The sequence below is a fragment of the Zootoca vivipara genome, chromosome 17 (assembly GCF_963506605.1).
Source record: "Zootoca vivipara chromosome 17, rZooViv1.1, whole genome shotgun sequence".
NCBI classification, from domain to species: Eukaryota; Metazoa; Chordata; class Lepidosauria; order Squamata; family Lacertidae; genus Zootoca; species Zootoca vivipara.
The window spans coordinates 16,754,097-16,779,488 of NC_083292.1; the positions used below are offsets into that span (position 1 = coordinate 16,754,097).

General features: G+C 49.3%; 1 protein-coding gene across 2 annotated transcripts in view; it reads right to left on the reverse strand.

The window, feature by feature from the left end:
- SCARF2 (scavenger receptor class F member 2) overlaps positions 1–20,454 on the reverse strand; it is a 61,473-nt gene extending 41,019 nt beyond the window's left edge. Inside the window, exons 1-5 of one of the 2 annotated variants that reach the window (XM_035098795.2) lie at positions 19,779–20,454; positions 11,889–11,947; positions 4,261–4,362; positions 2,186–2,705; positions 290–508 (exon numbers count right to left, since the gene is read on the reverse strand). In XM_035098795.2, coding sequence (XP_034954686.2) covers positions 290–508; positions 2,186–2,705; positions 4,261–4,362; positions 11,889–11,947; positions 19,779–20,131 — 1,253 coding nt within the window. In that variant the 5' untranslated portion in view covers positions 20,132–20,454. Of the gene's footprint in view, positions 1–289; positions 509–2,185; positions 2,706–4,260; positions 4,363–6,965; positions 7,764–11,888; positions 11,948–19,778 lie in introns of those variants that run through there. The other variant, XM_060269993.1, reaches the window with a different exon arrangement.
- Between the last annotated feature and the right edge of the window lie 4,938 nt (positions 20,455–25,392).

The window sequence follows — 25,392 nt, forward strand, 5'->3', positions numbered from 1 at the left end:
CTACCACTGCACTGTGTAATTAAGATGCAGGTAGGGCAACTAGGGTTGCCAGACTCAATAGAGGATGGGACTTCTGTGCCTTTGATTGCCCTGCTCTCTTTTGAGTCTGGAAACCTTAAAGTGAAACCAGCAGACCCTTTGTTTAATTTCCAGACTCAAAAGAGAGCAGGGCAATTAAAGGCACAGAAGTCCTGTCCACTATTGAGTCCGGCAACCCTAAGGGCAACTCACAGGCTGGTTCTCTCAGGGCCCTTGACAAGCCCAAGCCAAACTCCCTTGCTAAACTCACCTGTCCCCAATCCAGCCAGGATTGCAGTGGGAACACTTGCCGTTGATGTGGTTGCAGGTGTGGCCGTCCTTGCAGGGAGGGCAGGTCTGGTCACAGCCCTCCCCGTAGAAGCCTGCTGAGCAGATCTGGTCGCACTTGGTGCCGTTCCAGCCAGCTTCGCATGCCAGGCAGCGCCCGTCCGCAATGGTGCAGGGCTGAAGCTCCTTGCATTGCCCACACCTGGAAAAGCCACAGAGAGGCAGGTCAGTCAGAAAGGAGATCAACAAAGCCCTGCAAAGCAACTGGTCCTCCCCAAGTGTAGCGGGCTGGGATCACAGGGGGTGGAAGACCTGTTACTATTTCTGCAGCAGGGTCCCACCCTCTAGCATCCTAGAACTGTCCAATGAACATGGAAGGAGAGGGTGTTTTTTTTTAGCCACAGAGAAGAAGCCTCCCCTTTTAGTGCTGATGGGAGCCAATCAGAATTTAAGGCTGTGAGTCAGCCACTGAAGATGGGCTCCTAGGGTGATTCTGGAGAAGATGAACGGGGTGAGCCAAGGAGGACTTGTTCTGGGCACTCCAAAATGCTAAGCATTTAGGAACCTGGCGCTTCAGTTTCCAGAGATTGTTTTGAGATAACAGGAAGCTGGACTAGATAGGCACCTTTTATCATATGTGGTGGTCATGTAAGGTAATAAAAGCATTCTGGGAAATGATATAGAATGAACTGAAAAAAATGTTTAAAATAACTTTTGTACAACAAAACCAAACCCAGAAGCTTTTATATTAGGAATTGTAGATACCAAGATCACAAAAAAAGCAGAAAAGACTTTTTATGTATGCGAAAAAAACAGCACGGATGCTACTAGCCTAGAGGTGGATGTCCCAACCAGGGAGGAATGGCAAATTATGCTGTTGGGGTATGCCGAAATGGCAAAACTGATCGGAAAGCTCAGGAACCAAGAAGACAAAAAGTTTAAGAAAGGATGGGGGAAATTTGCAACTTATTTAGGAGACCACTGTAAGCAGATAAAAACATTAGCAGGATTTTAATAACACTTGTAATGTAACAAATGCTGTGGACAAATATGGAGAGATATTAATATATGGATAGCGAAACAATATGTAGCTGAAGATGGACCCACGGACGGGAAGGGGGGGAAAGTCGGGAGATTCAGAGAAATCTCAATGTATGGTTATCTATTTGGTATTGCTATAACTTTGTGTTTGTAAAATCAAATGGAAATTATTTCAAAAAGAAAAGAGAAAAAAAGATGGGCCCCTTTCGGCTTGAACCAGGTACAGAGCTCTTCTCACATTCTAGTTTACAGGAAAGCTAAAGAAGAAGAAGAAGAAGAAGAAGAAGAAGAAGAAGAAGAAGAAGAAGAAGAAGAAGAAGAAGAAGAAGAAGAAGAAGAAGAAGAGTAGTAGTTGTTGTTTGGACTTGATATCCTGCCTTTCACTCCCCTTAAGGAGTCTCAAAGCGGCTAACATTCTCCTTTCCCTTCCTCTCCCACAACAAGCACTCTGTGAGGTGAGTAAGGCTGAGAGACTTCGGGAGAAGTGTGACTGGCCCAAGGTCACCCAGCAGCTGCATGTGGAGGAGTGGAGACGCGAACCCAGCTCACCAGATTATGAGTCCACCCTCTTAACCACTACACCACGCTTGCTCCCATGGTGGGAAGCTGAGGAGGAGTGACTAAGTGGGAGGAGTCAGGGGCGGGGCTTGGGGATATTATTCTGTGCCCTCCCTCCTCCCCCCCCCAAACCAGAGCACTGATCCCCCTTTCGGAGCGTGAGTTTCCGCTGGGCACAATTTGCAATTCTGCCACACACTTTTCGCAGGGGACTCTTGGCCAAGGGTTGGGAGTCTCCTAAGGTTCTATGATTCTATGACCGCTGCCCCCCCTTCCTTACCTCCTCCGGCAGCCTTGCCCGTAGAATCCAGCCGGGCAGGGCTCCCTGCAGAACTTTCCCCGGTATCCCGGCTCGCAGGCGCAGGTCCCGTCCAGCTGGTTGCATTTGCCCATGTGGCACTGGCAGTAGCGGTCGCAGCGGGGACCGAAGGTGCGCCCCCGGCACTGGCAGCGGCCTGTGAACTGCTCGCAGGGCGAGTTGTTGCAGGAGCACTGGTTGTTGCAGCTGCGGCCCCACCAGCCCGGCTGGCAGATGCAGGTGCCCACCTGCTGGTCGCACTGGGAGTTGAGGCTGCAGTAGCAGGCGCTGGAGCACTGGGGGCCCCACCAGTTGGGCTCGCAGGTGCACTTGCCCGTCTTCTGGTCGCACTTGCCGTGCTTGCACAGGCAGGCATTCTCGCACTTGGGCCCCCAGCGGTTGGCGTTGCAGGTGCACTGGCCCGTCACGTCCTCGCATTGCCCGTTGGGGTGGCAGTGGCACATCTCCTTGCAGTCGGGGCCCCAGAACTGGCGGGGACACTCTGTGGGGGGGAGGAATGGGGGACGATGACGACAGCAAGGTTAGAGCAGGAGCTGGGGGAGTGGGAACCTTTTTTTTAAATAAATAAAAAAATCGAGGCCGAGGGCCGCATTCCCTTCTTCTGAGGGCCGCATGGAGGTGGTGGGCGGAGCCACGGGCCAAAGTAGGCGGAGCAACAGGTGTAAATGTACAGTGCATTGTATATTGGGCATGAGTAAGCAATGCATGTGAATTTCAATGGGTCTACTCTGGGTAAAACGTGGGTGACTACCACCCAGGAGGAGAGTCTTGTTTAAAATATATTTGATGCAGTTGTGCTTTTATGAACAGTATAATAATAATAATAATAATAATAATACCCACCCATCTGGCTGGGTTGCGTAAATCGTCTTATTGAGAAGGCAAATAATAAATCAATGGTAATAATAATAATAATAATAAACATTCAATACAGAGGTTTTAACATAGAGGTTTTGTTGTATATATATATTATGGAATACTGCTTCATATACAGTGGTACCTCTAGTTGTGGACACGATCCGTTCCGAGATGCCGTTCACACCCCAAAAATTCCACAACTAGAGCGCCACTTCTGCGCAAGCGTGGAGTGCGACAGAGCGCTTCTGCGCATGCAGCGAAACCCGGAAGTATACACTTCTGGGTTTGCCGCGTTCGCAACCCGAAAATCCGCAACATGAAGCGAACGCAACAAGAGGTATGACTGACTGTATGTGTCGTTTCAATTTTTTAAATGTTCAATAGATGATATTCAACCTTTAAGAATTGAAACGTCACAGGTCAAATCTGAATAGCCCTTTTATTTCATATTTAACAAAAACGAGACACCATGTACCAGAACAGAAGGCCTCTAAGCTGTTTACAGTGGACCGCTTAGTAAAACCATAAAAGTGCTAAAACTGCTGTCAATGTGTTTAAAAACACACACAAATACAAAAACAAAAATCTGACAGGCGTAAAGCTGTCTGTCAGCTGGGGGGGCAAATTTCAATTATTAAGTTCAAGCCCAATTCAAAAAACAGAGGGTGTGTATGTAAATCTGTCAGTCATGATTTAAAGCACACATTTATTTCGTTATTTGCTGTACAGTGGTGCCTCGCTTAACAAATGCCCTGCTTAACGAAATTTCCGCTTAACGAAAGGTTTTTTCTAGCGGAGGTTGCCTCGCTAGACGAATTCGTTTTACGAAAAATTCATCTAGCGAATTGCGGTTTCCCATAGGAATGCATTGAAATTCAATTAATGCGTTCCTATGGGCAAAAAAAAATTCAAATTTTTTTTCAATGCATTCCTATGGGATTCGCTAGACGAATTTTTCGTTATAAGAAAAGACCCGTGGAACGAATTAAATTCGTCTAGCAAGGCACCACTGTATTTATATACCACCTTTTCTCCCAAGGAGCTCCCCCTCCTCATTTAATCCCCACCAACCCCTCTGTGAGGTAGCTCAGGCTGAGAGGCAGTGTCGGGCCCTCAAGTCTCTCCTGGGTCCTAGTCTGGCGCTGTAACCACTACACGACCCTGTCCTCTGTACTCACTGGTTTCACAGTTGGCACCAAAGTATCCATGGCGGCAGCGGCATTCGTTGGGCCTCACGCAGACCTCGTTGTCCTTGCAGGTGAAGTTTCCCTCGCACGCGGCTACGAGGGGGAAAGAAAGAGAGCGGATAATTGAGAAAACGGGGACATGCGGAACTGACGGTTGGCAGGACACCCATGAAAATATCCCCTACCCTTGCGCACCCAACAGAGGTGTCACTAAGCCAGAGACCCCCTAGCAGGCGTCAGCTGGAGCGTCAGTTCAGAGAGGGGTGCAAGGCGTCTAATTGGAAAAAACACGCCCAACAAACCTGGAAGGAATGCCTACAGAAAAGGATGCCTGTTCGCCAGCTACGACCGTTCCTACACTGGCCTCAGTTGCGCATGCGCTAGTGACCTTCTGCTTGACTACGGCAATGTGTTGAATGTGGGGCTGCCCTTGAAGACGGCCTGCAGGCTGCAGCTAGGGCAGAATGCGGCTGGTAGTGGCGCATGTTCTTGAAGGGAACATGCGTCGCTGATCCTGAAAAGGCTGCACTGGCTGCCGCTGAACTACCAGGCCCGATTCAAGGCCTAGTACGAGCACATCAAGTCCTAACCGAATTGGGGCTCCGAGTCCCTAAACGGGCACTTCCCCCAATATCGACCACCTTGAAACCTACAATTGGTAGGTGAGGACTCAGTGGTAGTGGTGGCGCCACTGGGTGCTACCCAGTTGGCACTGACCCCCCCCTGACAAGACCTTTTCAGTGGTGGCTCCCTGTGTGTGGAACGCCCTCCCTCGTGAGGTACGCCTATCTCCCTCAGGACTGGCATTCAGGAGACGTTTTAAAACATTCCTGCCCACTCAGGCATTGGGTGTCTGCAAGACACTGTTCCTGACAAACCTTGAGAGAATGGCTTTAAACCTTTCGTAATAGCGCTTTAGGTGGCGCTGTGGGCTAAACCACTGAGCCTAGGGCTTGCTGATCAGAAGGTCGGCGGTTCGAATCCCTGCAACGGGGTGAGCTCCCGTTGCTCGGTCCCAGCTCCTGCCAACCTAGCAGTTCGAAAGCACATCAAAATGCAAGTAGATAAATAGGAACCGCTATAGCGGGAAGGTAAACGGCGTTTCCATGTGCTGCTCTGGTTTGCCAGAAGCAGCTTTGTCATGCTGGCCACATGACCTGGAAGCTATACGCCGGCTCCCTCGGCCAATAATGCGAGATGAGCGCGCAACCCCAGAGTCGGTCACGACTGGACCTGATGGTCAGGGGTCCCTTTACCTTTAATAGCGCTTTAAACTGTGTTTAGAATGCTATTAGCAGTGTTTAGGTTTTCAAGAATGTATTAGTGCTGCTGTGTCTGGGTTACTCTGGGCTCCGGAGAGAATTAATAACCAGAAACAGGTTTACTTGGGAGTACAGTGGTACCTCTGGTTACGAACTTAATTAGTTCCGGAGGTCCGTTCTGAACCTGAAACCGTTCTTAACTTGAGGTACCCACTGTATGTCACATTGTGTTAATGGAGGTTTCTCCCAAGTAAGTGTGCACAGGTCTGTCCTCCTGCTGCTGGAGTCTCTGTGGGGAAACTCCAGCAGGTAAAACCATAGTAAAGATGAACTGCAATGAAGAAATGCAGGAGGCCAGGCTAACTCTTGGTTAAAAGAAGGTAGCTCACTTTGGGCGGACAATGCAGAGTTTTAAAATGGAAACTAAGAGAGTGACAGGGACAGTTTGGGAGGAAGGTTTTAAATTTGATTCGGTATTCTAACTTGTGTAAGTTTTAAAGTAGGGTTGTAAATTTTTCCTGATGTGACTGTTTTATAAACCGCTTTTGAGGCTTTTTCTTTCTATCTATCAAGCAGCGAATCAATTTCATGAAGCAAGCAAACAAACCAAAAACCCGAACTAAAATAAAATATTTTCCAGGGTGGTAAAATGGCTCCAAATAAAACCAGGCGGGGTGTGTCAGAAGCTAGAGAGTGTTTCGCTTCTCTGGGTTACTTTGAAAACCAAACACAAGACATTTTTATTTTTTGGCCTCAACAGGTTAATAATAGTGGGGTAGGCAAACAAACACCACCCTATTTGTAGAAGTCGGATGGTTTTTTGGGGATGTGTTTCGTTTACAGAACAAAAACCGAAAATGGAAAGTGGTTGAAATTTGGGGGGCGCTCTTTACTATTGCCCAGCCAGGTGACAGGAACCTAAAAAGGTGTTGTTGTAGGGCTAGTTCACTTACAGCATCATCAACCTTCCTTCATGAGGACATGGGTCTTTAGCAGGCTGCACATTGAAGATTTCCAGACTAGGTCACTCGTGGGACAGGGAACCGCAAACAGGGGGGAGGCAACCCTCCCCTGGCCCAATACAAATGGAAAAGGCTGCTGGGTTTCCAGTTCAAGCCTTTGCTTCTTAAGAACCAGACTCATCCCTGAGAAAGGTGCGCCATTCCCCCCCCCCCCGGGAACGGACATTGGCAGGTACACTGTCACCACATAGGAAGGAGGCAGGAGGTTCCAGAACGCCCAAAGACAGACACCAGAAAGAAATCTAGAAAAGCACAGAGACATTATTAGGCAACAGCAGGCTAAGCCGAGAGAAGGAAAGAGTTTTGCATGCAAACAGGAAGATTGTTTTAAAAAAATACCCCCCCCCCACAGAAACCCAGAGAGCAACCAGTTCCCAACACCTGTGAGATGGCAGGCAAAGCACTTACTTACCCCATGGACGGTGGAGACACTAGTCTGGCCCCAGTGGAAGTGTTTTGGGTAGGATCCGGCCAAGGCGCTACAGACATGCAAAGGAGGAGTTGAGGGAGGGGGGAGTTAGTTAGAAGAACTCTGAGGTATTAGTTGGTTATTCAGCCTTTTAAATACACAGGCAAAATGCAGAGGAGCATCGCTAGTTTTCCCGTGTGGCAACCGTTTCCAGAGGGGGCGGCAAAAAAGAAGAGTCCTGGGGCACATTGAGGACTAAGCAATTTGTGACGGCACAAGCGTTCGGGGACTGCCACTCCTTTTGTCACACAGTTTGTGAAAGCTTAAGCCTTTAAAAAAAACAAAAACAAAAAACCACCCAGCCTTCAGCTGTTTTGGACCAGAACTCCCATCTTCCTCATCAGAAGAGCCTCGAGATTGGGCCAATGGCCCACCAAGCCACGGCAGCTGGATTGGTGATTGGGAGTGGCCGCCGAGGCCATATAACACTGGTCCTGAAAGACCTACATTGGCTCCCAGTACATTTCGGAGCACAATTCAAACTGTTGGTGTTGACCTTTTAAGCCCTAAATGGCCTCGGCCCAGTATACCTGAAGGAGCGTCTCCACCTCCATCGTTCTGCCCGGACACTGAGGTCCAGCGCCAAGGGCCTTCTGGCGGTTCCCTCGCTACGAGAAGCCAAGTTACAGGGAACCAGGCAGAGGGCCTTCTCGGTAGTGGCACCCACCCTATGGAACGCCCTCCCACCAGAGGTCAAAGAGAACAACAATTACCAGACCTTTAGAAGGCATCTTAAGGCAGCCCTGTTTAGGGAAGCTTCTAATGTTTGATGGATTTCTGTATTTTAATGTTTTGTTGGAAGCTGCCCAGAGTGGCTGGGGAACCCAGCTGGATGGGCGGGGTATATGGACATGTCCACTGGTGAATGACTTCTGGAATAAGATTTATAATGAACTTAAGAAAGTGCTAAAAGGCACATTGGTGAAGAGACCAGAGGCATTCCTAGTGGGCATTGTAGGGAAGGAGATTCCCAAGAGAAAGGTATCCTTTTTCATGTATGCCACTGCAGCTGCGAGACTGTTGATCGCTAAATACTGGAAGCAGCAAACGTTACCAACGATTGATGAATGGCAGATGAAGATGATGGAATTTATGGAATTGGCAGAGATGACCGGACGAATCCGCAACCAGGGAGAACAAGCAATTGAAGAAGAGTGGAAAGATTTTAAATTGTATTTAAAAAAATACGCTAAAGTAATATTTTAAGAATAGAAATTAAGTGGTAAATAAATCTGTGGATTAGGTAAAAGAGGTTATTTTAGAATAGAAAATAAGAACTTAGTATTAAAAGTGAATATTTAGAGGTAGAATTTGCTAAATTGGAAGTGTGTTTGAGAAACACAGGGACGGGAACCCGAGGAGGTCCCAATATACACTGTGATAAAGATAAGTTATATAGTTTTCTATTTTTTCTTTTTTCTTTTCTGTTTTTTTCTGTTTTTCCTGACTTTTGTATTTTTGCTTTTTTGTATCTCCCCCATCCTTTCTAAACCTTTGTAAATCCCTTTTCTATTGTGAAAATCAATAAATATCTATTCAAAAAAAAATGGATGGGCGGGGTATAAATAATAAATTATTATTATTATTATTATTGGTATTCAGAAGCATTGCTGCCTCTAACTGGAGAGGCAGAGCACAGCCATTGTGGCTGGTACCCATCGATAGCCTTTTCCTCCATTAATTGGTCGGATCCTCTTTTAAAGCCATCTAGGTTGGCTTTAAACTTAAGACGCAGGTGGCGCTGTAGGTTAAACCACAGAGCCTAGGGCTTGCCAATCAGAAGGTTGGCGGTTCGAATCCCCGCGACGGGGTGAGCTCCCGTTGCTCGGTCCCTGCTCCTGCCAACCTAGCAGTTCAAAAGCACATCAAAGTGCAAGTAGATAAATAGGTGGTACCGCTACAGCGGGAAGGTAAACGCCGTTTCCGTGTGCTGCTCTGGTTCGCCAGAAGCGGCTTTGTCATGCTGGCCACATGACCTGGAAGCTGTACGCCGGCTCCCTCGGCCAATAACGTGAGATAAGTGCCGCAACCCCAGAGTCGGTCACGACTGGACCTAATGGTCAGGGATCCCTTTACCTTTACCTAGGTTGGTGCCCATCACTGCCTCCTGCGGGAGGGCGTTCCATAGTTTCGCTATGCCCTGAATGAAGGACTTTCTTTTTTCTGCCCCGAAGGAACCATCACCAGAGGAGGCAGAAGCCCCTCGGCTCACAGCAGGTCTGCTGCCGGCCTGGAGATGTGAACACTGATCTGGACAATTGTGTGCGTGCACACACACACACAGAGGCTGGCTGCTCCCGAGGCAAGGAGGCGGCCGCTGTTGATCAGCACCGAGAAATATTACTCCACAGGAAAGGAAGGGGGGGCCCTCAGCCAACTGGAACGGCGGCGGATTTAATAGGCCTCCAAAAATAGCTCCTCCAAGTTTCCCAGCAGCGCCTTGGGACTCCAAGTCCCGAGAACTTGTGCAGCCTCCCTCTCCCCGCTCGGCCGAGTTCTACAAAGGATTCCAGCCGGAACCTCAGGATGCCAAGTTCCAGCGCCGAGGGGGGACCTTCTGGCTACGGACAACAGAGAACAGTGAAGGAACGGTGGAGAAACTGCTGCTTCTTTTCTTCCAGCTTTTTGCCTGGGCAAGCAATAATTCTGCTAAGAGCAAACGGGGGGGGGGGAACCCTGCTCCCCGCACCCAGGCTGTTCAGGGGGCGTTTGTTTATTTACTGTACTTCCACCGACCCCTTTTGTCCAAGTAGCTCAAAGTGTTCTGCTCCCCCTTCCTCATTTAATCCCCAAAATGACCCTGAGAGACAGCAACTAGACCCCAAGATCACAGCCGGTGAGCTTCATAGCCAAGTGGGAGGATTCGAATCCTGGTCTCCCAGGTCTTAGTCCAACACTCAAACCCCTACGCCCACCACTGGCCTTGCCTCGGAGGAGCCTGATTTAAAATAAGCTGTGTTGGGGCATTTGTTTGCTGCATAAATAAATTGCATACAGTATGTGGAATTGTATCTCACCTTCTTTTACTCCCAGGAGCTCAAGGTGGTATACCTGGCTTCCCCCCCCTCATTTAGCCCCCACAATAACCCTGTGAGGTAGGCTAGACCGAGAGGCAGAGTCTGGCACAAAGTTGCCCAGTGAGCTTCATGGCCAAGTGGGGGTATGAACTCTGGTGTCGCCCAGGTCCTGGTCTGACACTCTAACCACTACACCACCGCTGCCTCTCACATATGGTGCATCCTCGCTTGTTCCCTCAGGTGGCCAACAGCCAGGGCTGCACGCCACGCACTGGCAAATTCAAATTCTGCCGCATGAAAAGCTAATTCTGCAAACTGCACCAAATCATGTGAAATCCATCCAGTTTCTACCAGCAATCAGGGTAAGAGCAAGGAGCTAGAGAATACAGGGTGGTGAAGCTGCCCCCCCCCACTGTAAACCACTGAAAAGCTTCCTCTGCAACTATCTGTCTCCTGAGACTTCTCCCAGGTGATGCCCTCAAATTTCCAGGCGACTCTGGGCAGTCATGAGGACTAGTAACTTGATTAAACATGGCATGGAGAAAGCAGATAGAGCAGTTTTGTGTGTTCAGTGGACCAGAAGGACTAGGCTATTCCCCTAAATGTCTCCAGTAAGTATTAAAGCATAGCGCCTCCTTTCCAAAAGCCCGGGGAGCTTCTGCCCACATAGGGTGGGAGGTGCGATGCTCATGTGAGCAACATCCCACCGCCATCCCCTCACAAGCTGGTGCCTCTGGCCCTCACTGTTCCTCTGCAAAAAAATTCACTGCATACCACTGAGATAGAGAATAGTTTTCCTCTCTGTCTTGTAACACTGGAACTTATAGGCACCTAGTGAAGCTGGGCGTTCTACCAAAAAGCATATCAGAACGTTGTCATTTTTAGACGGTGGCAAAAAGCAGGACGTGGGTTAGGAGAGAAAGAGGGAAATGGAGCAATAAAGCCATGTCTGGCCATGAGGACTGCAAACAAGCTGAGTTTTAGAAATGAAAGCTGACACACCCAGGGTTTTAGTCAAGTTGCTGGAGTCTGCATTTCAAAGCCCAACCCCAGGGGTTAGCAACCTTTTTCAGCCGTGGGCCGGTCCACCGTCCCTCAGACCATGTGGAGGGCCGGACTATATTTTGTATATTATGACAATCCAACACAAGGCTACAGGCTGCTCCCCTTCTCGATAGCAAAGCTGTGCAAAGACAGAGCCATCGGAAAATTAAGAAAGGCATTCTGCAACCCAGGAGAGCTGCTGCCAGCCCGTGCAGACGATACTGAGCAGTAGCAAGAGTTGACATGAGAGAAGAGCCTTAAATTTTGCACGGCATGGAGAAAGCCACCAGAGAAAAGCATTTCTCCTTCTCGCATGACTCCAGACGTCATGGGGCAGCCAGTGAAGTTGAGTGTTGGGAGATTCAGGACAGACAAAAGAAAAGGAGTTCCCCACACAGGCTCTTCTAAACTCCATAGTTGCCATCAGCCCTGGCAAGCACAATCCAGTAGCCAAGGACGATGGGAGTTGTAGTCCTATCTGGAGGGGCAAAAGTTCCCCACACTTGATATGAACTACATGAAGATGAAACAGGCAAAGTAGATGAATCGAGAGAGAGAGAGAGAGAGAGAGATCGGTGGAGAGATAGACGAACGGGGTAAGGTGGCTTCCATCAGAGGCCTGGAGAGGACCCTCGAGAAGGAGGGCATTAAACCGTGCATGCCAAGGACCCTCACCTTAGGATCTTGGGAGATGGAAGGGAAAGGAATCCCCTCCTCAAGCCGAAAAGGGAAGGGGTTATTCATTTGGGCAGCCTTGAACCTGCGTAGAGACGGAGGAGGAAAGCGGGGGAAGGCTTGCTCTTACCTATCAAACATTCCTCGCCCTGTTGCCTCCATCCTGAGCAGCAGACGAATCCAGCAGAGCTGTTGGCAGAGAAAGAGAGCGGGTTAGAAAAGGCTCGGCGTGGGGGGGGGGAAACCACCGCAAGCTTTTTTTTTCCAGTCCGAGGGCCGCACTCCCCCAAAGGTGACTTTATGGGGGCCGCATGCCAGCGGATGAGAAGGGTCAAAGGCCCATGAGCCAGGGGCAGTGTAGTGCTTAAGAGTGTCAAACTAGGACCTGGGAGAAGCCAAGGGTTCAAATCCTCCCACCTGGAGATATAAATGCAGCAAGCAAATAAAATAGCAGGGGCAGAGGTTCTTTTGGTGGTTATTTAGGCTGCATTTGCGGGTTGGAACCCTGGTCTCCCGGGCTGTAGTCCTCATTTAATCTCCATAACCACCCCGTTCCTTAAATGTGAATAAGAGAAATTCACCTTTAATTGGGAAAGGGATTGAATTTCTGCTGCATCCTGAGTCAGTCACAGGGGCTGTTTCCAGATTTCAAAAAAAAGAGGTAGTGTGAAACCCCTTTCCCAGATTCTGTCTGGGTGCACACCCCAATAAAGCTCTTACAATGCTGATCTAAAGCACCGTTCCTTTCACATGGCAGCAGAGGAACTGGAATCAAACTGGTTAAGCGACAAGATTCCCACCAGCTAATGCCCACAGTGATGTCACTGGCTCCCTCTTGAATTACGCAGGCTGCATTCCCCCCCCAACCCCCAACATCGAACATATATATTAAAATCACATGGTGAGCCCCACAGCCTGGCCCCATGATGTTTTGCCATCCCAGAAAAAAATATTCTTAGGGGAGCCAGAATAGAAGTGGACGAGCAAGCGATGTGGGCAATTTTTTTGGGGGGGGGGGAATCCCATGCAAATTAAGATAAGAGTAATTTTCGAATCTGCATTGGAAGATTTCCCGATAGCCTAGAAAAAGATCTCATGCAGCATGCTGAGTTTAGTAAACAGCTGAAAGGTTGCCTGATATGCCATTATTTTAAACCCTTGGTGTTCACAGCTCTCTCTTACGCCAAAAACAGAGGGGGAGGTGAAGGCTTTTGGGGATTAAAAAATAATAATTAAATGAAATGAGGCTGGTACTGTGTTTGTAACTGCCATTTGTTCTGATCAGAAGGTCGGCAGTTCGAATCCCTGCGACGGGGTGAGCTCCCGTTGCTCGGTCCCAGCTCCTGCCAACCTAGCAGTTCGAAAGCACATCAAAATGCAAGTAGATAAATAGGAACCGCTCCAGCGGGAAGGTAAATGGCGTTTCCATGTGCTGCTCTGGTTTGCCAGAAGCAGTTTTGTCATGCTGGCCACATGACCTGGAAGCTGTACACTGGCTCCCTCGGCCAAAAACGCAAGATGAGCGCCGCAACCAAAGAGTCGGTCACGACTGGACCTAATGGTCAGGTAAAGTTACCTTTACTAATGAACTTAAGAAATGGATTTCCCCCACATTTTGGAAAATGATTTTCCCATCCAAAAGGAGCACCCCTGGCCTTCCAGAATTCCCGAGGGGCACATCTGGGAGGATATAGAACCGCAGGATTGACTCCACAACACAGACTGGCAGCAAGCACATCAATGGCGGCTTGGTGTGTACAGTATTAAATACTGTACAAGCAAAACACAACTTATTTATTTATCTGTTGTATTTATAGCCCACCTCTGTCCCCACAGACCTCAAGGTGGCGTACATGGTTCTTTCCCTCTGCAAAATCCCCAGGTAATAGCTTAGTTAGTTACAGCATGGTATTGATAATGCCAAGGTTGCAGGTTCGGTCCCCGCATCGGACAGCCGCATACTCCTGCATGGCAGGGGGTTGGACTAGTCACTAGATGATCCTCAGGGTCCCTTCCAACTCCATGATTCTAATTCACACCCCGCAACAACCCTGTGAGGTAGGCTAGGCTGAGAGGCAGTGACTGGCTCCCAAGGTCACACCCAGTGAGCTTGGTGGCTGAGTGGGAATTTGAACCCTGGTCTCCCAGGTCCTGGGCAGACACTCTCTAACCACTACAACACACAGAAATAACTTGTCTAGGAAAGGGATCGCGGTGTGCTCCCAAATGACCCGTTTATTAAGCATTCATCCTGATTTTCTTGTACAACATTTGCAATGAGTTTTGGTGCCTTCAGCTCTTTACCGAGCGTTTGCAGGGAGGTTAGATGATGTTGCATCAAAAGTGTTATCTCACCCTTTTCAGTCCCCATCACTTTCCTAACTGCAAAGAAGTCTGATCTTTTTCAGGGGTGGGTCTGTTGCACAAGGCCTCCTACCCAGTTGCCACTGTACTGCACAACCTGAATTTTCTGCAACACCATTGGATTCCATTACAAAAGCTAGTGATGGTCAGGAAGCGCCTTTGGTATAGACTCACAGCTGAGGACAAAGGCAGATTCCACGCCACAGGGTTGGACAAGCAAGACTGCCGGTATCTGAAATAAAGGTAAAGGGGACCCCTGACCATTAGGTCCAGTCGTGACCGACTCTGGGGTTGCGCGCCCATCTCGCATTATTGGCCGAGGGAGCCGGCGTATAGCTTCCTGTGAGGTGGGTGGGGCTGAGAGACTTCAGAGAAGTGTGACTAGCCCAAGGTCACCCAGCAGCTGCATGTGGAGGAGCGGAGACGCGAACCCGGTTCCCCAGATTACGAGTCTACCACTCTTAACCACTACACCACACTGGCTACTAGCACCTCGAGGCACTGCCCTTGCATCTCTTCTCTATCCTCTCCCCTCAATTTTATCCTTACAATGACACCATGAGGCAGGTTAGGCTGCGAGAAAAGTTTTGGACACCGTAGTCATCTACGGCAGAGCATCCGCTCTGCATGAAGAACGTCAAATCCCTGGCATCCCATGGAAGAGCGACTGAAGGTTAAACAACCCCAGGAATTGTAGCTCCGAGAGCAGAATAAGGGTCTCAGCATGCTTAACAAACTACACTTCCCACAATTCTTGGGGGGAGGCCATGAGTGCTTAGAGTGAAAATGCTGCCGCACGATTGCTGGCAGGAGTGTGTCTGTGTCATATATTTAAATAAGAGTATTCATAAGAACATAGCAAGTGCCTGCAGGATCAGGCCAGTGGCCCACCTAGCCCAGCATCCTGTTCTCACAGTGGCCAAGCAGATGCTCCAAAAGGAAGCCCTTGGGCATGACCGGAGCACAACAGCCTCTCTCCCCTCCTGCAGTATCCGGCAACTGGTATTTAGAAGCATTGCTTCCTCTCACCGTGGAGGCCAAGCAGAGCCATCCATCATGGATGGTCTTCTCCTCCATGCATCTGCCCATTTGTAAACCGCTTTGATATTTTTTTTTAATGAAATGGGCATTCTACACGTTTTAATAAAAGTAAAGAAACAAATCCTCTTTTTAAAGCCATCCAAGTTGGCCGCCGTCACTGCCTCCTGTGGCAGTGAGTTCCATGGTTTAACTATGCACTGTGGTTTAACTATGGGGACCCAGGTGGCGCTGTGGTTAAACCACTGAGCCTAGGGCTTGCTGATCAGAAGGTCGGCGGTTCGAATCCCTGTGACGGGGTGAGCTCCCGTTGCTCGGTCCCAGCTCCTGCCAACCTAGGAGTTCAAAAGCACGTCAAAGTGCAAACAGATAAATAGGTACCGCTACAGCGGGAAGGTAAACAGCGTTTCCGTGTGTTGCTATGGTTCGCCAGAAGCGGCTTTTTCATGCTGGCCACATGACCTGGAAGCTGTATGCCGGCTCCCTCAGCCAATAACGCGAGATGAGCGCTGCAACCCCAGAGTCAGTCACGACTGGACCTAATGGTCAAGGGTCCATTTACCCTTTTTAAAATGCCTCTTTTTAGGGTTTTTTTATTGGGTTGCTGTTTGTATTTTGAATTTATGTATGTGATCTTTTATGTCAGGCATGTCTAACATGCTCGATTTTGGGGTGTCCCTGGTCAATCCTGGTCGATCCCAAAAAAAGCAACACACACACACAGAGAAACAAAAATAAAAAGTTCAACAATTTTTGGTCCCTAAAAAAAGCTCAACAACTCTGGTCAATTCTCCAATGACAATGGCTAGATCACTGCCAGTTTGGTTTTTTTACTGTGAATAGATTGCAGTCTCTAAGAAGTTGGATGTGCTTGCTTTATGTGAAGCGGCCTGAGACCTTCGGGTATAGGGTGGGATAGAAATAATAATAATAAATAATAATAATAATAATTAATAATAATAATAATAATAATAATAATCTATAACACTCTCTTCCAGGAAGGTTACTGAAAACTGAGAGGAAATTGGAGGGGAGTATGTGGGACCAGCTTCCACAAGACCTCCCTGCCTGCATAGTGCCCCCTCCTCAAACATGTGCTGTAACATGGGGAGGGGGTGTAGCCCAGAGCTCTTTCTCTGAATGGAGCTATTATCCAAAGACCTGCGTGCACACGCACACACACACACACAGAGGGATGGATGACTCTTGTCAATTTCTGTTCTTTTCTCTTTCTCAAATCTTAACTTCAGCTCTCCATATTTCTTCAGCCATTTATTTGCAATTAAAAATATATATATATCGTGGAAAGCCACCAACTTTTCAGTCCGAATTTTCCCCCTAATAATACGCGTTGACTGCCAACCGTTTCTCCCCTAACATAATGCATTTTTGGAAGTGAACTTCACAAACACGGGCATACTTTAACCAGGATGTAACACATTTTGGGCTGTAGAACTGTACTGCAAAGGGTGACTTTTCAAAGGGTGGTTAGTGTAGGCTTTTGGAGAGTTCAGGAAGATTGCCTTTAAATGGGACCCAAACTGGCACTGTTACAGGCACCAAATAATACCCATGCCACGACTTTTAGTGCTTTAGCACCCAATACATTGGAACTCTGCCTCTTGACATCAGGCAAGGAGACTTTGCTGTCCTTTTTTTTCCACCGCCAGTTTAAAGCATTTTCATTCAGGAAAGCCTATCCAGGCTCCCCCCCCCCGATGTTCTGGACTACAATTCCCATCAGCCCCAAAATCGCACCGCCATGCTGGCTGGGGCTGATGGGAGTTGTAGTCTTTAAAACATCTGGATGGCTACTCTAAGCACATGAATTTGTCTGGAGGACCGAAATGGAAAGCTTCCAGTTTTCCATACAAAAACCCACTCCCCAAATATTCTGCATTTCGACAGCCTAACCAGGGGGAGAGCTCAGTTGCTGTTACTGCTGAACAACTGGAAGTCCGAACGTTTGGTCACTCTAAAGAAACACGGAAATCTACTAACAGGTTTCAAGCTGAGGCAGTGTGGTGCAGCAGTTAGAGCGTCAGACCTGGGAAAGCAGGGTTCAAATCCTCACCCAGCCACCAAACTCACTGGGTGGGAAGGCCAGTCACTGCCTCTCAGCCTATCCTACCTCGCAGGGTTGTTATGGGGATTGAATGAGGGGCAGGGAGAGCCATGTACGCCGCCTTGAGCTCCTTGAAGGAAAAGGCAAGAATTAAACATGATCCAATACTTTGGCCGCCTCATGAGAAGAGAAGAATCCTTGGAAAAGACCCTGATGTTGGGAAAGATGGAGGGCACATGGAGAAGGGGACGACAGAGGACGAGATGGTTGGACAGTGTTCTTGAAGCTACAAACATGAGTTTGACCAAACTGCAGGAGGCAGTGCAAGACAGGAGTGCCTGGCGTGCTATGGTCCATGGGGTCACGAAGAGTCGGACACGACTAAACGACTAAACAACAACAAAATGAAATAAGCTCCTTTCTGATCGCCCCTAGAGTTGGAGGCCAATTTTGATACTGGGTTTTGAGGTCTCGGCTGCCATACATTTAAAACAGCCATCTCGCAAGAATCCCAGGAACCGTAGTTTGTTAAATGCGCTGGGAACTGTAGCTCTGTGAGGGGTAAACGATTATTTTGGGTCTGTGTGCTTTAACTGTACGGAAAATCTTTATGTGCCCTTCAGCCTGTGAGCAACTACAGTTAATCCAAGTCTGCACTTGAGCAGTTGGCTTTGTGGATCCCGCTGCTTGATGAAGCCCCTTTCGGAGGGCGCCCACCCAAATACCCTAAAAAAGAAGAAGCTACCATAAACCACATTTCTGCCCCTCTCCCCTCCAATTTTGACCAGCTTTTTCCTTCATCACAAAACAGACTTTGTCTCGGTCAGGAAAAACGAGGACCAGAGAGCGCTTCTGGTGTGTGTGTTTGTCTGTGTTGGGGGGGGGGGCGGTTATGGTAAAAGCGCGAGAGAGAAACCTCATCCAGAAATTCCACAGCAGAGCCTGCAAAGCCCTCTCGCCTAAGCGAGCTTGTTTGCAAGAGTTTAAATCGAAAACAGATGTACCGTCTCTTTCCATCGGGTTTTAAGTTACACTTGGAAGGGGGATGGCGGGTGGGTTTCTTTTCCTTTTTTTTTGGCGTGCGTTTTGTTCTTTGATGGAAAAAAATGGGGGGGGGGTTTACCTGTCAAGAAGGGGAGGGGATCCCCTGAAATGTCAAAAATGGTTTTTTTGCTCTTATTGCCATACAGTAATTTTTTTTGGGGGGGGGGAGCAGCTCTGGCACGATATGGCTCTCAGTGGGCAATGTGCCCTGTGGAGGAAGGAAGATGGGGGAGGAAGGGGGAACCGAAACCCCCACATCTTGAGACCGTTAGGTATAGGATGGGGTTAATCCTCTGGAAAGCGGTTTTTGCTGGAGGGTTAGGGGAAAGCAGAGGCTTCCAATGGAGAGCCTGTTGCTGCTGTTGCTGTTGCTGCTGCTGTTGGCATCATCCACAGCTTAAATACAGGTTTCCTATAGACTAAATCAATTAACACCCCCCACCCCTAGGGCCCCCTTTAATCCCAGTGAGGTGGGGGGTGGGCTTTAGGTTAACCTCCCCCCCCCCGCCCATCCTTGCAAGCAAGCCTAAAAGTGACCATCGTGCATACCTAAAAGAGGGGATTCTCTCAACTCTCGAGGGATGCCCCCTCCCGAGAGGAAATTGGTTCAAGCAGGCATGGGAGGTCTCCAAGCGAGGAGGGAAGGGGTTGGGGAGGAAGCTGTCGAAAACGCCTGAAGGAAATCCACGCGGGGCGACAGAGGGGGGAGCCTGTCCAGCCAGGATGAGGGAGGGAGGGGATAGGGACCCCTTGTTTGCACCCACCCTTTGGAAAGGAGCACACAACCCAGCTGACATGATAGGGAAGGGGGGGGTGTCACCCACCTGTCCCAAAAGCCACTAGCACTGCCCAGCAAGGAGAACCCACCAAACTTTTTTTTTAAAGGGGGACATAATGGTAGTCGGGAGGCCCTCCATCAATCTCCACATCTGGTTCAAGAAGGGACATCTTCTCTGCCCCGTCTCTCCTCCTACACACGTCCCATGCCAAGAGAGACTGGTTGCGGCGGTGGGAGGGGGGGAGAAGCTTGCGGGACGGGTGGAAGGAAGAGACATCTTCTAGGAAGTTTGGGGGGGGCAGGCATCATGTACGGAAGGGATTAGAAGGCATATCCTATCTCCTTAGAAAGGCCGGGGGCCAGATGTGGTGCAGCATCACACTGGTGGACCAGGATATTCTATCCATCCAGCCCCAGTAATAAAGGAAAAAGCAATAACCCCGAGCCGTACTGTAGACACCCGCGCCCCAAATGAATGTCTAACACAACACAATAGCGCCCCTGCGCCTCTTCCAAGGGCGCGGGTGCACGAGACGAAACGAAATCCAAGCCTTTGGCTGCTTCAAACGAGCCGGGTTGGGGGAAAGTGGCTTCCCAGAAGCGCCCCAGCGCACCCCATGGAGCGGAGCCCTCTCCGCGCGTCCCCATTCCCCGCGCGTAAAAAACTTGGCGAGGGGGTCTCCTTGGCGCGCCCCGGACCTCTCTCCCCGCGACGGCTCGCTCTTGCTTACCCCGGCGCCGGACACACGTTCCTCCCGCGGGGATTCAGCTCCTGGGCGGCCGCTGCCGCCGCCCCGCAACCCAGCAGGAGAAGGAGAAGCAGCAGTAGCGAGAGGAGGAGCGCGCTGCAGCCGACGGCGGCGTCTCCATCTCCGGCGCGCCGGGCCCTCCGCGGCGGCTTCTCCATGCGCTCTGGGGCCCTCCTCGGGCAGCCTGGCTCCCCAGCGGCGGCTCCGGCTCCTCCTGGCTGCTGCCTGCTGCAAGAGCCCGGCCGGAAGCTGCAGTGCGAGCGCCGCCGCTGCCTCCTGCTCGCCCCTCGCGGCGGCGGCAGGAGGGGCGGCCGGCCAGCCAGGAAATGCCGCATTGGTCAGGCGCTCCGGCGGCGGGGAGAGAGGGAAGGAGATCCAGGGACTGAGGCGGCTGCTGCTGGTCCTGGCTGGAGAGCTGCAGCTCCGAAGGAGTTGGCGGCGGTGGGGGTCCTTATTTGGGGGCCTTCAGCGGGGTGCATAGGAGCCAACTCCTAGCCCCCCCCAAAAAACTGATAGGCCTTGCCATTCAAATTGTGCGCGCGTGCCACGTCTTGTGATCGATTATACAGGGTGGGGCTAACTCCGTGGTTTAGGATCGCACGGTTTGATTCTCCGCCAGTGGCTCCCAAACACCTTTTCTGGCCACCTCCCAACTCGATTCCATAAACTCATCCCGCTGCCCTATAAAAAGCATTATTCAGTGCCCGCTGCTCTATAAAAAGCATTATTCAGGATAGTAGTTTACACGAAGGAAGAAAATAACGCAATAAAATTCCAAACAGTAGAAATTGGTTAGGTTGAATGAAAATAAAATTATTGTAAAACTGTTCACTTTAACTCATTCAACAAAACTGATGAACTTGATACAGTAATACCAGCTTTTCATAATCATTTGCACCTGTGGCATCCTCTTGCATGGAAGAAGTGGTAGGGTGCCTCTGTTCAGAGAGCAGGATTCTTTTTTTAAAAAACCTTAATTTCGTTTAATTATTAAAACATGGAATATATGTTCTAAGCCTTATAGAGTTTAAATTATGACATTGATAAAATTCCCATTCTGTATCTATCTTACTCTATTATTGTGACTTCCCTCCACCACAGCACGACATCCTTTAATATATTTTGAACTTGTCATTATATTATACTGTATATATCAGTTACTTTGGCCCCCAGAACAATCTTACAATAATTTTACCACTCCTTTACGAACTTAGTCAGTGCATATCAATAAATTTGTTTTGGAACGATGTCTTGTCATATATTCTTCTAAGCAGTTCCATTCCTTCTTAAGTTTTTGATTTGACTGAAGTCTAATAGCTGCTGAGAGAGCAGGATTCTTCAGGCACTAAATGCAGCTGGGTAGAGATGAATGCTTTCAGACTCCTCCTAGAATTGTAGAGCTGGAATGGATGCTGAGGGTCATCTAGTCCAGCCCGCTGCAATGCCGGCATCACAGCTAAATAACCCCTGACAGATTGTGCAAATGAAGTGCAAATGAAGTGTCGTGGAGCATTGTGGGGCAGCACTTTCTGTGCTGTGCTCGCTGTGACTTGAAAGAGTGTGGGCTGAAGTTAGCCCAGGTCCAGGTTTCCTTCAATGGAGGCTGCTGCCTCGTTTTAGTCACCGCTGCCATTAAAGGAGCGGGCGAGGCAGGAGTGCAAGCGCGGGTGGCTCTGTGTGCTGCCTTGCAAATGGCCCCCTTTTCTCTGGGGGGTGTGCACGTTGACCATGCCTCCTGGGGGGATCCTGGCCACATCATTGCCAGCTAGCCAATCGGGTGGCTGGGGGCGTGGCTTGGGGCGTGGCTGGTGTGCCCCCCTAGCTTTGTCCTGGGTACACCCATGGTTCTAGGTTGTCAATATCCTCCTTAAATGAGGGTGACAGGACACCGAAAAGTGAATCGGGATGGAGACAGGCGCAGCTCACTAGGGAGGGCATTCCACAACCAGGGAACCACCACCAAAACGACCCTGCCACAAGGCAGTGCCCACTGGGGAGACCACCAACTAAGCCTTGTGTGCCAGTCGTAGGGTGAGCCTTGAACTGGCTCACTGTTGAGTATTGTCTGGTTCCTCTTTCAACACCAGCCAGCTTGCATGCTTCTTTCAGCTCTTTAGATGCCAATGGACTCAAGCTTCCATCAGCCCCAGCCAGCATGACCAGTGGTTAGGGTCAGGTGGCAGTGGATCCAACTTACATGGTAGGTCACCAGGAACGGATAAGGCAAGCAATAGTTCCTACCAACTGCTTTTTATTCAATATTCACAGAGAGGGGCTTGGAAATGCAGCCTCTTGGGGATAATGGCATTGCCCTGAGTGAGTCTCCACTCCCTCCCTCTCTCCATGCGTCATCACTATGGGTGCTGAGAAGTGCCCTTTGTCTCTGCTCTACTTTCAATGCTCACCGGGTTCTGTGGGGGGGGGGGTCTGGAATGCTTTCTAAAGACACTGTCCACTGTTCCCCCTCCTCTCCCATTATTTCCCAGCTCCCCCCCCCATCTGCCTCTGAGAGCTGTGATCTCCCTCAAACCCCTGTTGTAATTCCAAACTGTCTTCTTCTTCTCTGGAAGGGTCAGGCTGGAGAGGCGGTCTCCACCATTCCTCTGCCCAGTCCCTGACAATTAGGGATGCTGGGGAGCAGCACGTATAGAGCCACAGATTCCCCACTGCTCATGTGATGGGAGAAGAATGTGTGTGTGTATGTATAACAATCAACCTCTGTTACAGGGAGTTGTGCTATGTTGCATAGAGCTCGGTGGTACGTCATCTGGTCCTAGGTTCAATCCCTGGCATCTCTGGGAGAGACCACCTGAAAACCTGGAGAGCTGCTGCCAATCAGTGTAGGCAATACTGAGTGAAATGGACCAAGGGTCTGCAGCAGCATAAGGGAGCTTCCTATGTTCCTAGGACCACTGGTCTAAGGTTACCAGATTTTTCTCAATGAATCTGGGGACACATTTCAGTTTCAATGGATTTTGTATGGGGACTGATTTGTAAATCCGGGGACTGTCCTTGGGAAACAGGGACGCCTGGTAACCTTACACTGGTCCCTATAGCTAAGTACAGTACTGTCTTTGTGATAGATAGCCAACATAGCATCTTCCAGATGTTGTGGAATGCAACGCTCACCAGCCAATAACCAGGTATGATGGGAGTTGTAGTCCCAAACATCTGGAAGGCTCTACATTGGCTGTCCCTGGTCTACACACAGGACTCTTGGTGGCACTGTGAACGGTGCAGGGCTTTTCCAAGTCTTGCTTATGTTGTCAAGCAAACCATTTACCGCATGATCGCTGTACAAGAAAATTGGAAGACGCTTGATCTCCTCTGCCCTCTAGCGGACAAGATTTGTAACTTTGCTTTGAGAGATTTCGTTTTCCCATTAAGCTAAAGGTAAAGGGACCCCTGACCATTAGGTCCAGTTGTGATCGACTCTGGGGTTGCGGCGCTCATCTCGTGTTATTGGCCAAGGGAGCCGGCGTACAGCTTCCAGGTCATGTGGCCAGCATGAAAAAGCCGCTTCTGGCGAACCAGAGCAGCACATGGAAACGTCGTTTACCTTCCCGCTTGTAGCGGTACCTATTTATCTACTTGCATTTTGGCGTGCTTTCGAACTGCTAGGTTGGCAGGAGCTGGGAACGAGCAACAGGAGCTCAGCCCGTCGCAGGGATTTGAACCACTGACCTTCTGATCGGCAAGCCCTAGGCTCTGTGGTTTAGACCACAGCGCCACCCACATCCTATTAAGTTACGCTGCTTTAAATAGGGATCTTCGTTGCATGACACTTTCAATTGTCATGTTTCAATTCCAATACTTTGCAATACTCTGGCTGATGTTTTAAGACCGTGGTACGGTGGAGAGGCCACACCAGCCCCCACCCAACAACCAGACAAACTTAGTTGGTAAGGTGCTACTGAACAATTTTTAAAATTTTTTTATTTATTTATTCAGAGGAGCAGTTTCTGCTTCCAACACTCAATTTCCTCTTCCCTTCACCTCCCCCTTTCCTCTTGCATTACGGTATGTCTCTTTCCATAGTGAGCTTTCAGGCGGGGACTGCCTTCTACGTGCACAAAGCTGTAGAAAATTTTAGACACTTTATATTGAAAATGTTAAAATGAGAACGCTGAGCCATAGCCAACACTCTCTGTCCACTAGTGCAAGAGTTCTTGTATTAAGGAATGGCAGGGTTTAATAGCTGCAGAAGAAAGGAATCCAACACAACAGCTGCAAGAGCGGAAGCTTCTTTTGCATCCATCTTTGGTTATGCCTTTTGGTTTCCCCTTGTGCGACGGCATTCCATCGGCACAACACATATACCATTGAGGGCTGGATCAAATGCAATCCCAAATCCCCGTGCTCCTGTCCCCCCCCTTCCATCCTACCCTCCCTCTCCCCGATCTGTTCCCCCACCTCTCAAGTCAGCCGTCATCCCATGCTGTTGAGATCTTAGGGAGCTCTTAGCACGGGTCCCCCCATTTTTCTGTACGTTTTTGGTACTTTACCTTGTGTATAACGCCGCCACCGCTGCCAGTACCTCTCTAGTGGTTGGTTACTTTTGGTTGCATAAACGGAAGTTCACATTAATATGCAAACAGGCATAGCTTGAAACAAAAGGGTTGCAGCATGGAGTAGTTTCCAGTCACACTGTTCCATCCCATCTTCCCATTCATTCATTCATTCCATTCATATCCTACCTTTTCCTGGAAGGAACTCAAGCTGGTTTAGATAGGCTTCCACCTCCCCATTTTATATGGGACGCGGGTGGCACTGTGGTCTAAACCACTGAGCCTCTTGGGGCTTGCCGATCAGCTCCTGGCAACCTAGCAGTTTGAAAGCACACCAGTGCAAGTAGATAAATAGGTGCCGCTGCGGCAGGAAGGTAAATGTGCTCTGGAACTCGTCACGGTGTCCCATTGTGCCAGAAGCGATTTAATCCTGCTGGCAAACATGACCCGGAAAGCTGTCTGTCTACAAATGGCTGGTTCCCTTGGACTGAAAGCGAGATGAGTGTCGCAATCCCTTTGACTGGACTTAACTGTCAAAGGGGTCCTTTACCTTTACCTTTAACCCCATTTTATGCTCACATCAACCCTGTGTGGTGGGTTTAGGCTGAGAGTGAGCAATCAGCCCAAAGTCACCCATTGAGTTTCATGACCAAGTAGGATTCAAACTCTGGTACCCCAGCTTCTAGCCTGACAATTAACCACTCTGGCTCCTCAATTTCTCAGTAATCTGCTTGTCCTTTGAGTACAGTACTTCTCTCTCCCTATCAGGTGTTGGCTTTGCGTGTACAAATGTTGGCAAATTCCAGCACATTAGACCACTGGATACCAAGGAGAATTCAAGGAAGCTCAACAGTGGAACAGGCAAAACAAAGTACTTCTTCACACACACCACCTAGTGAAACTATGGAACTCACACCCGCAAGATGCAGCCAAGGCACATATACTGGATACAAGGCACAAAAGTTTTTATTTTGCAGCTCCCCCACAATGGCAGTAAAGTGCAAACTGATATTTCAGCATCCCCCCCCCCCAAATTCACATTTATCCAGTTTCTGTTGGGCGAAACCCCAACTGTTGCCAATGACTTG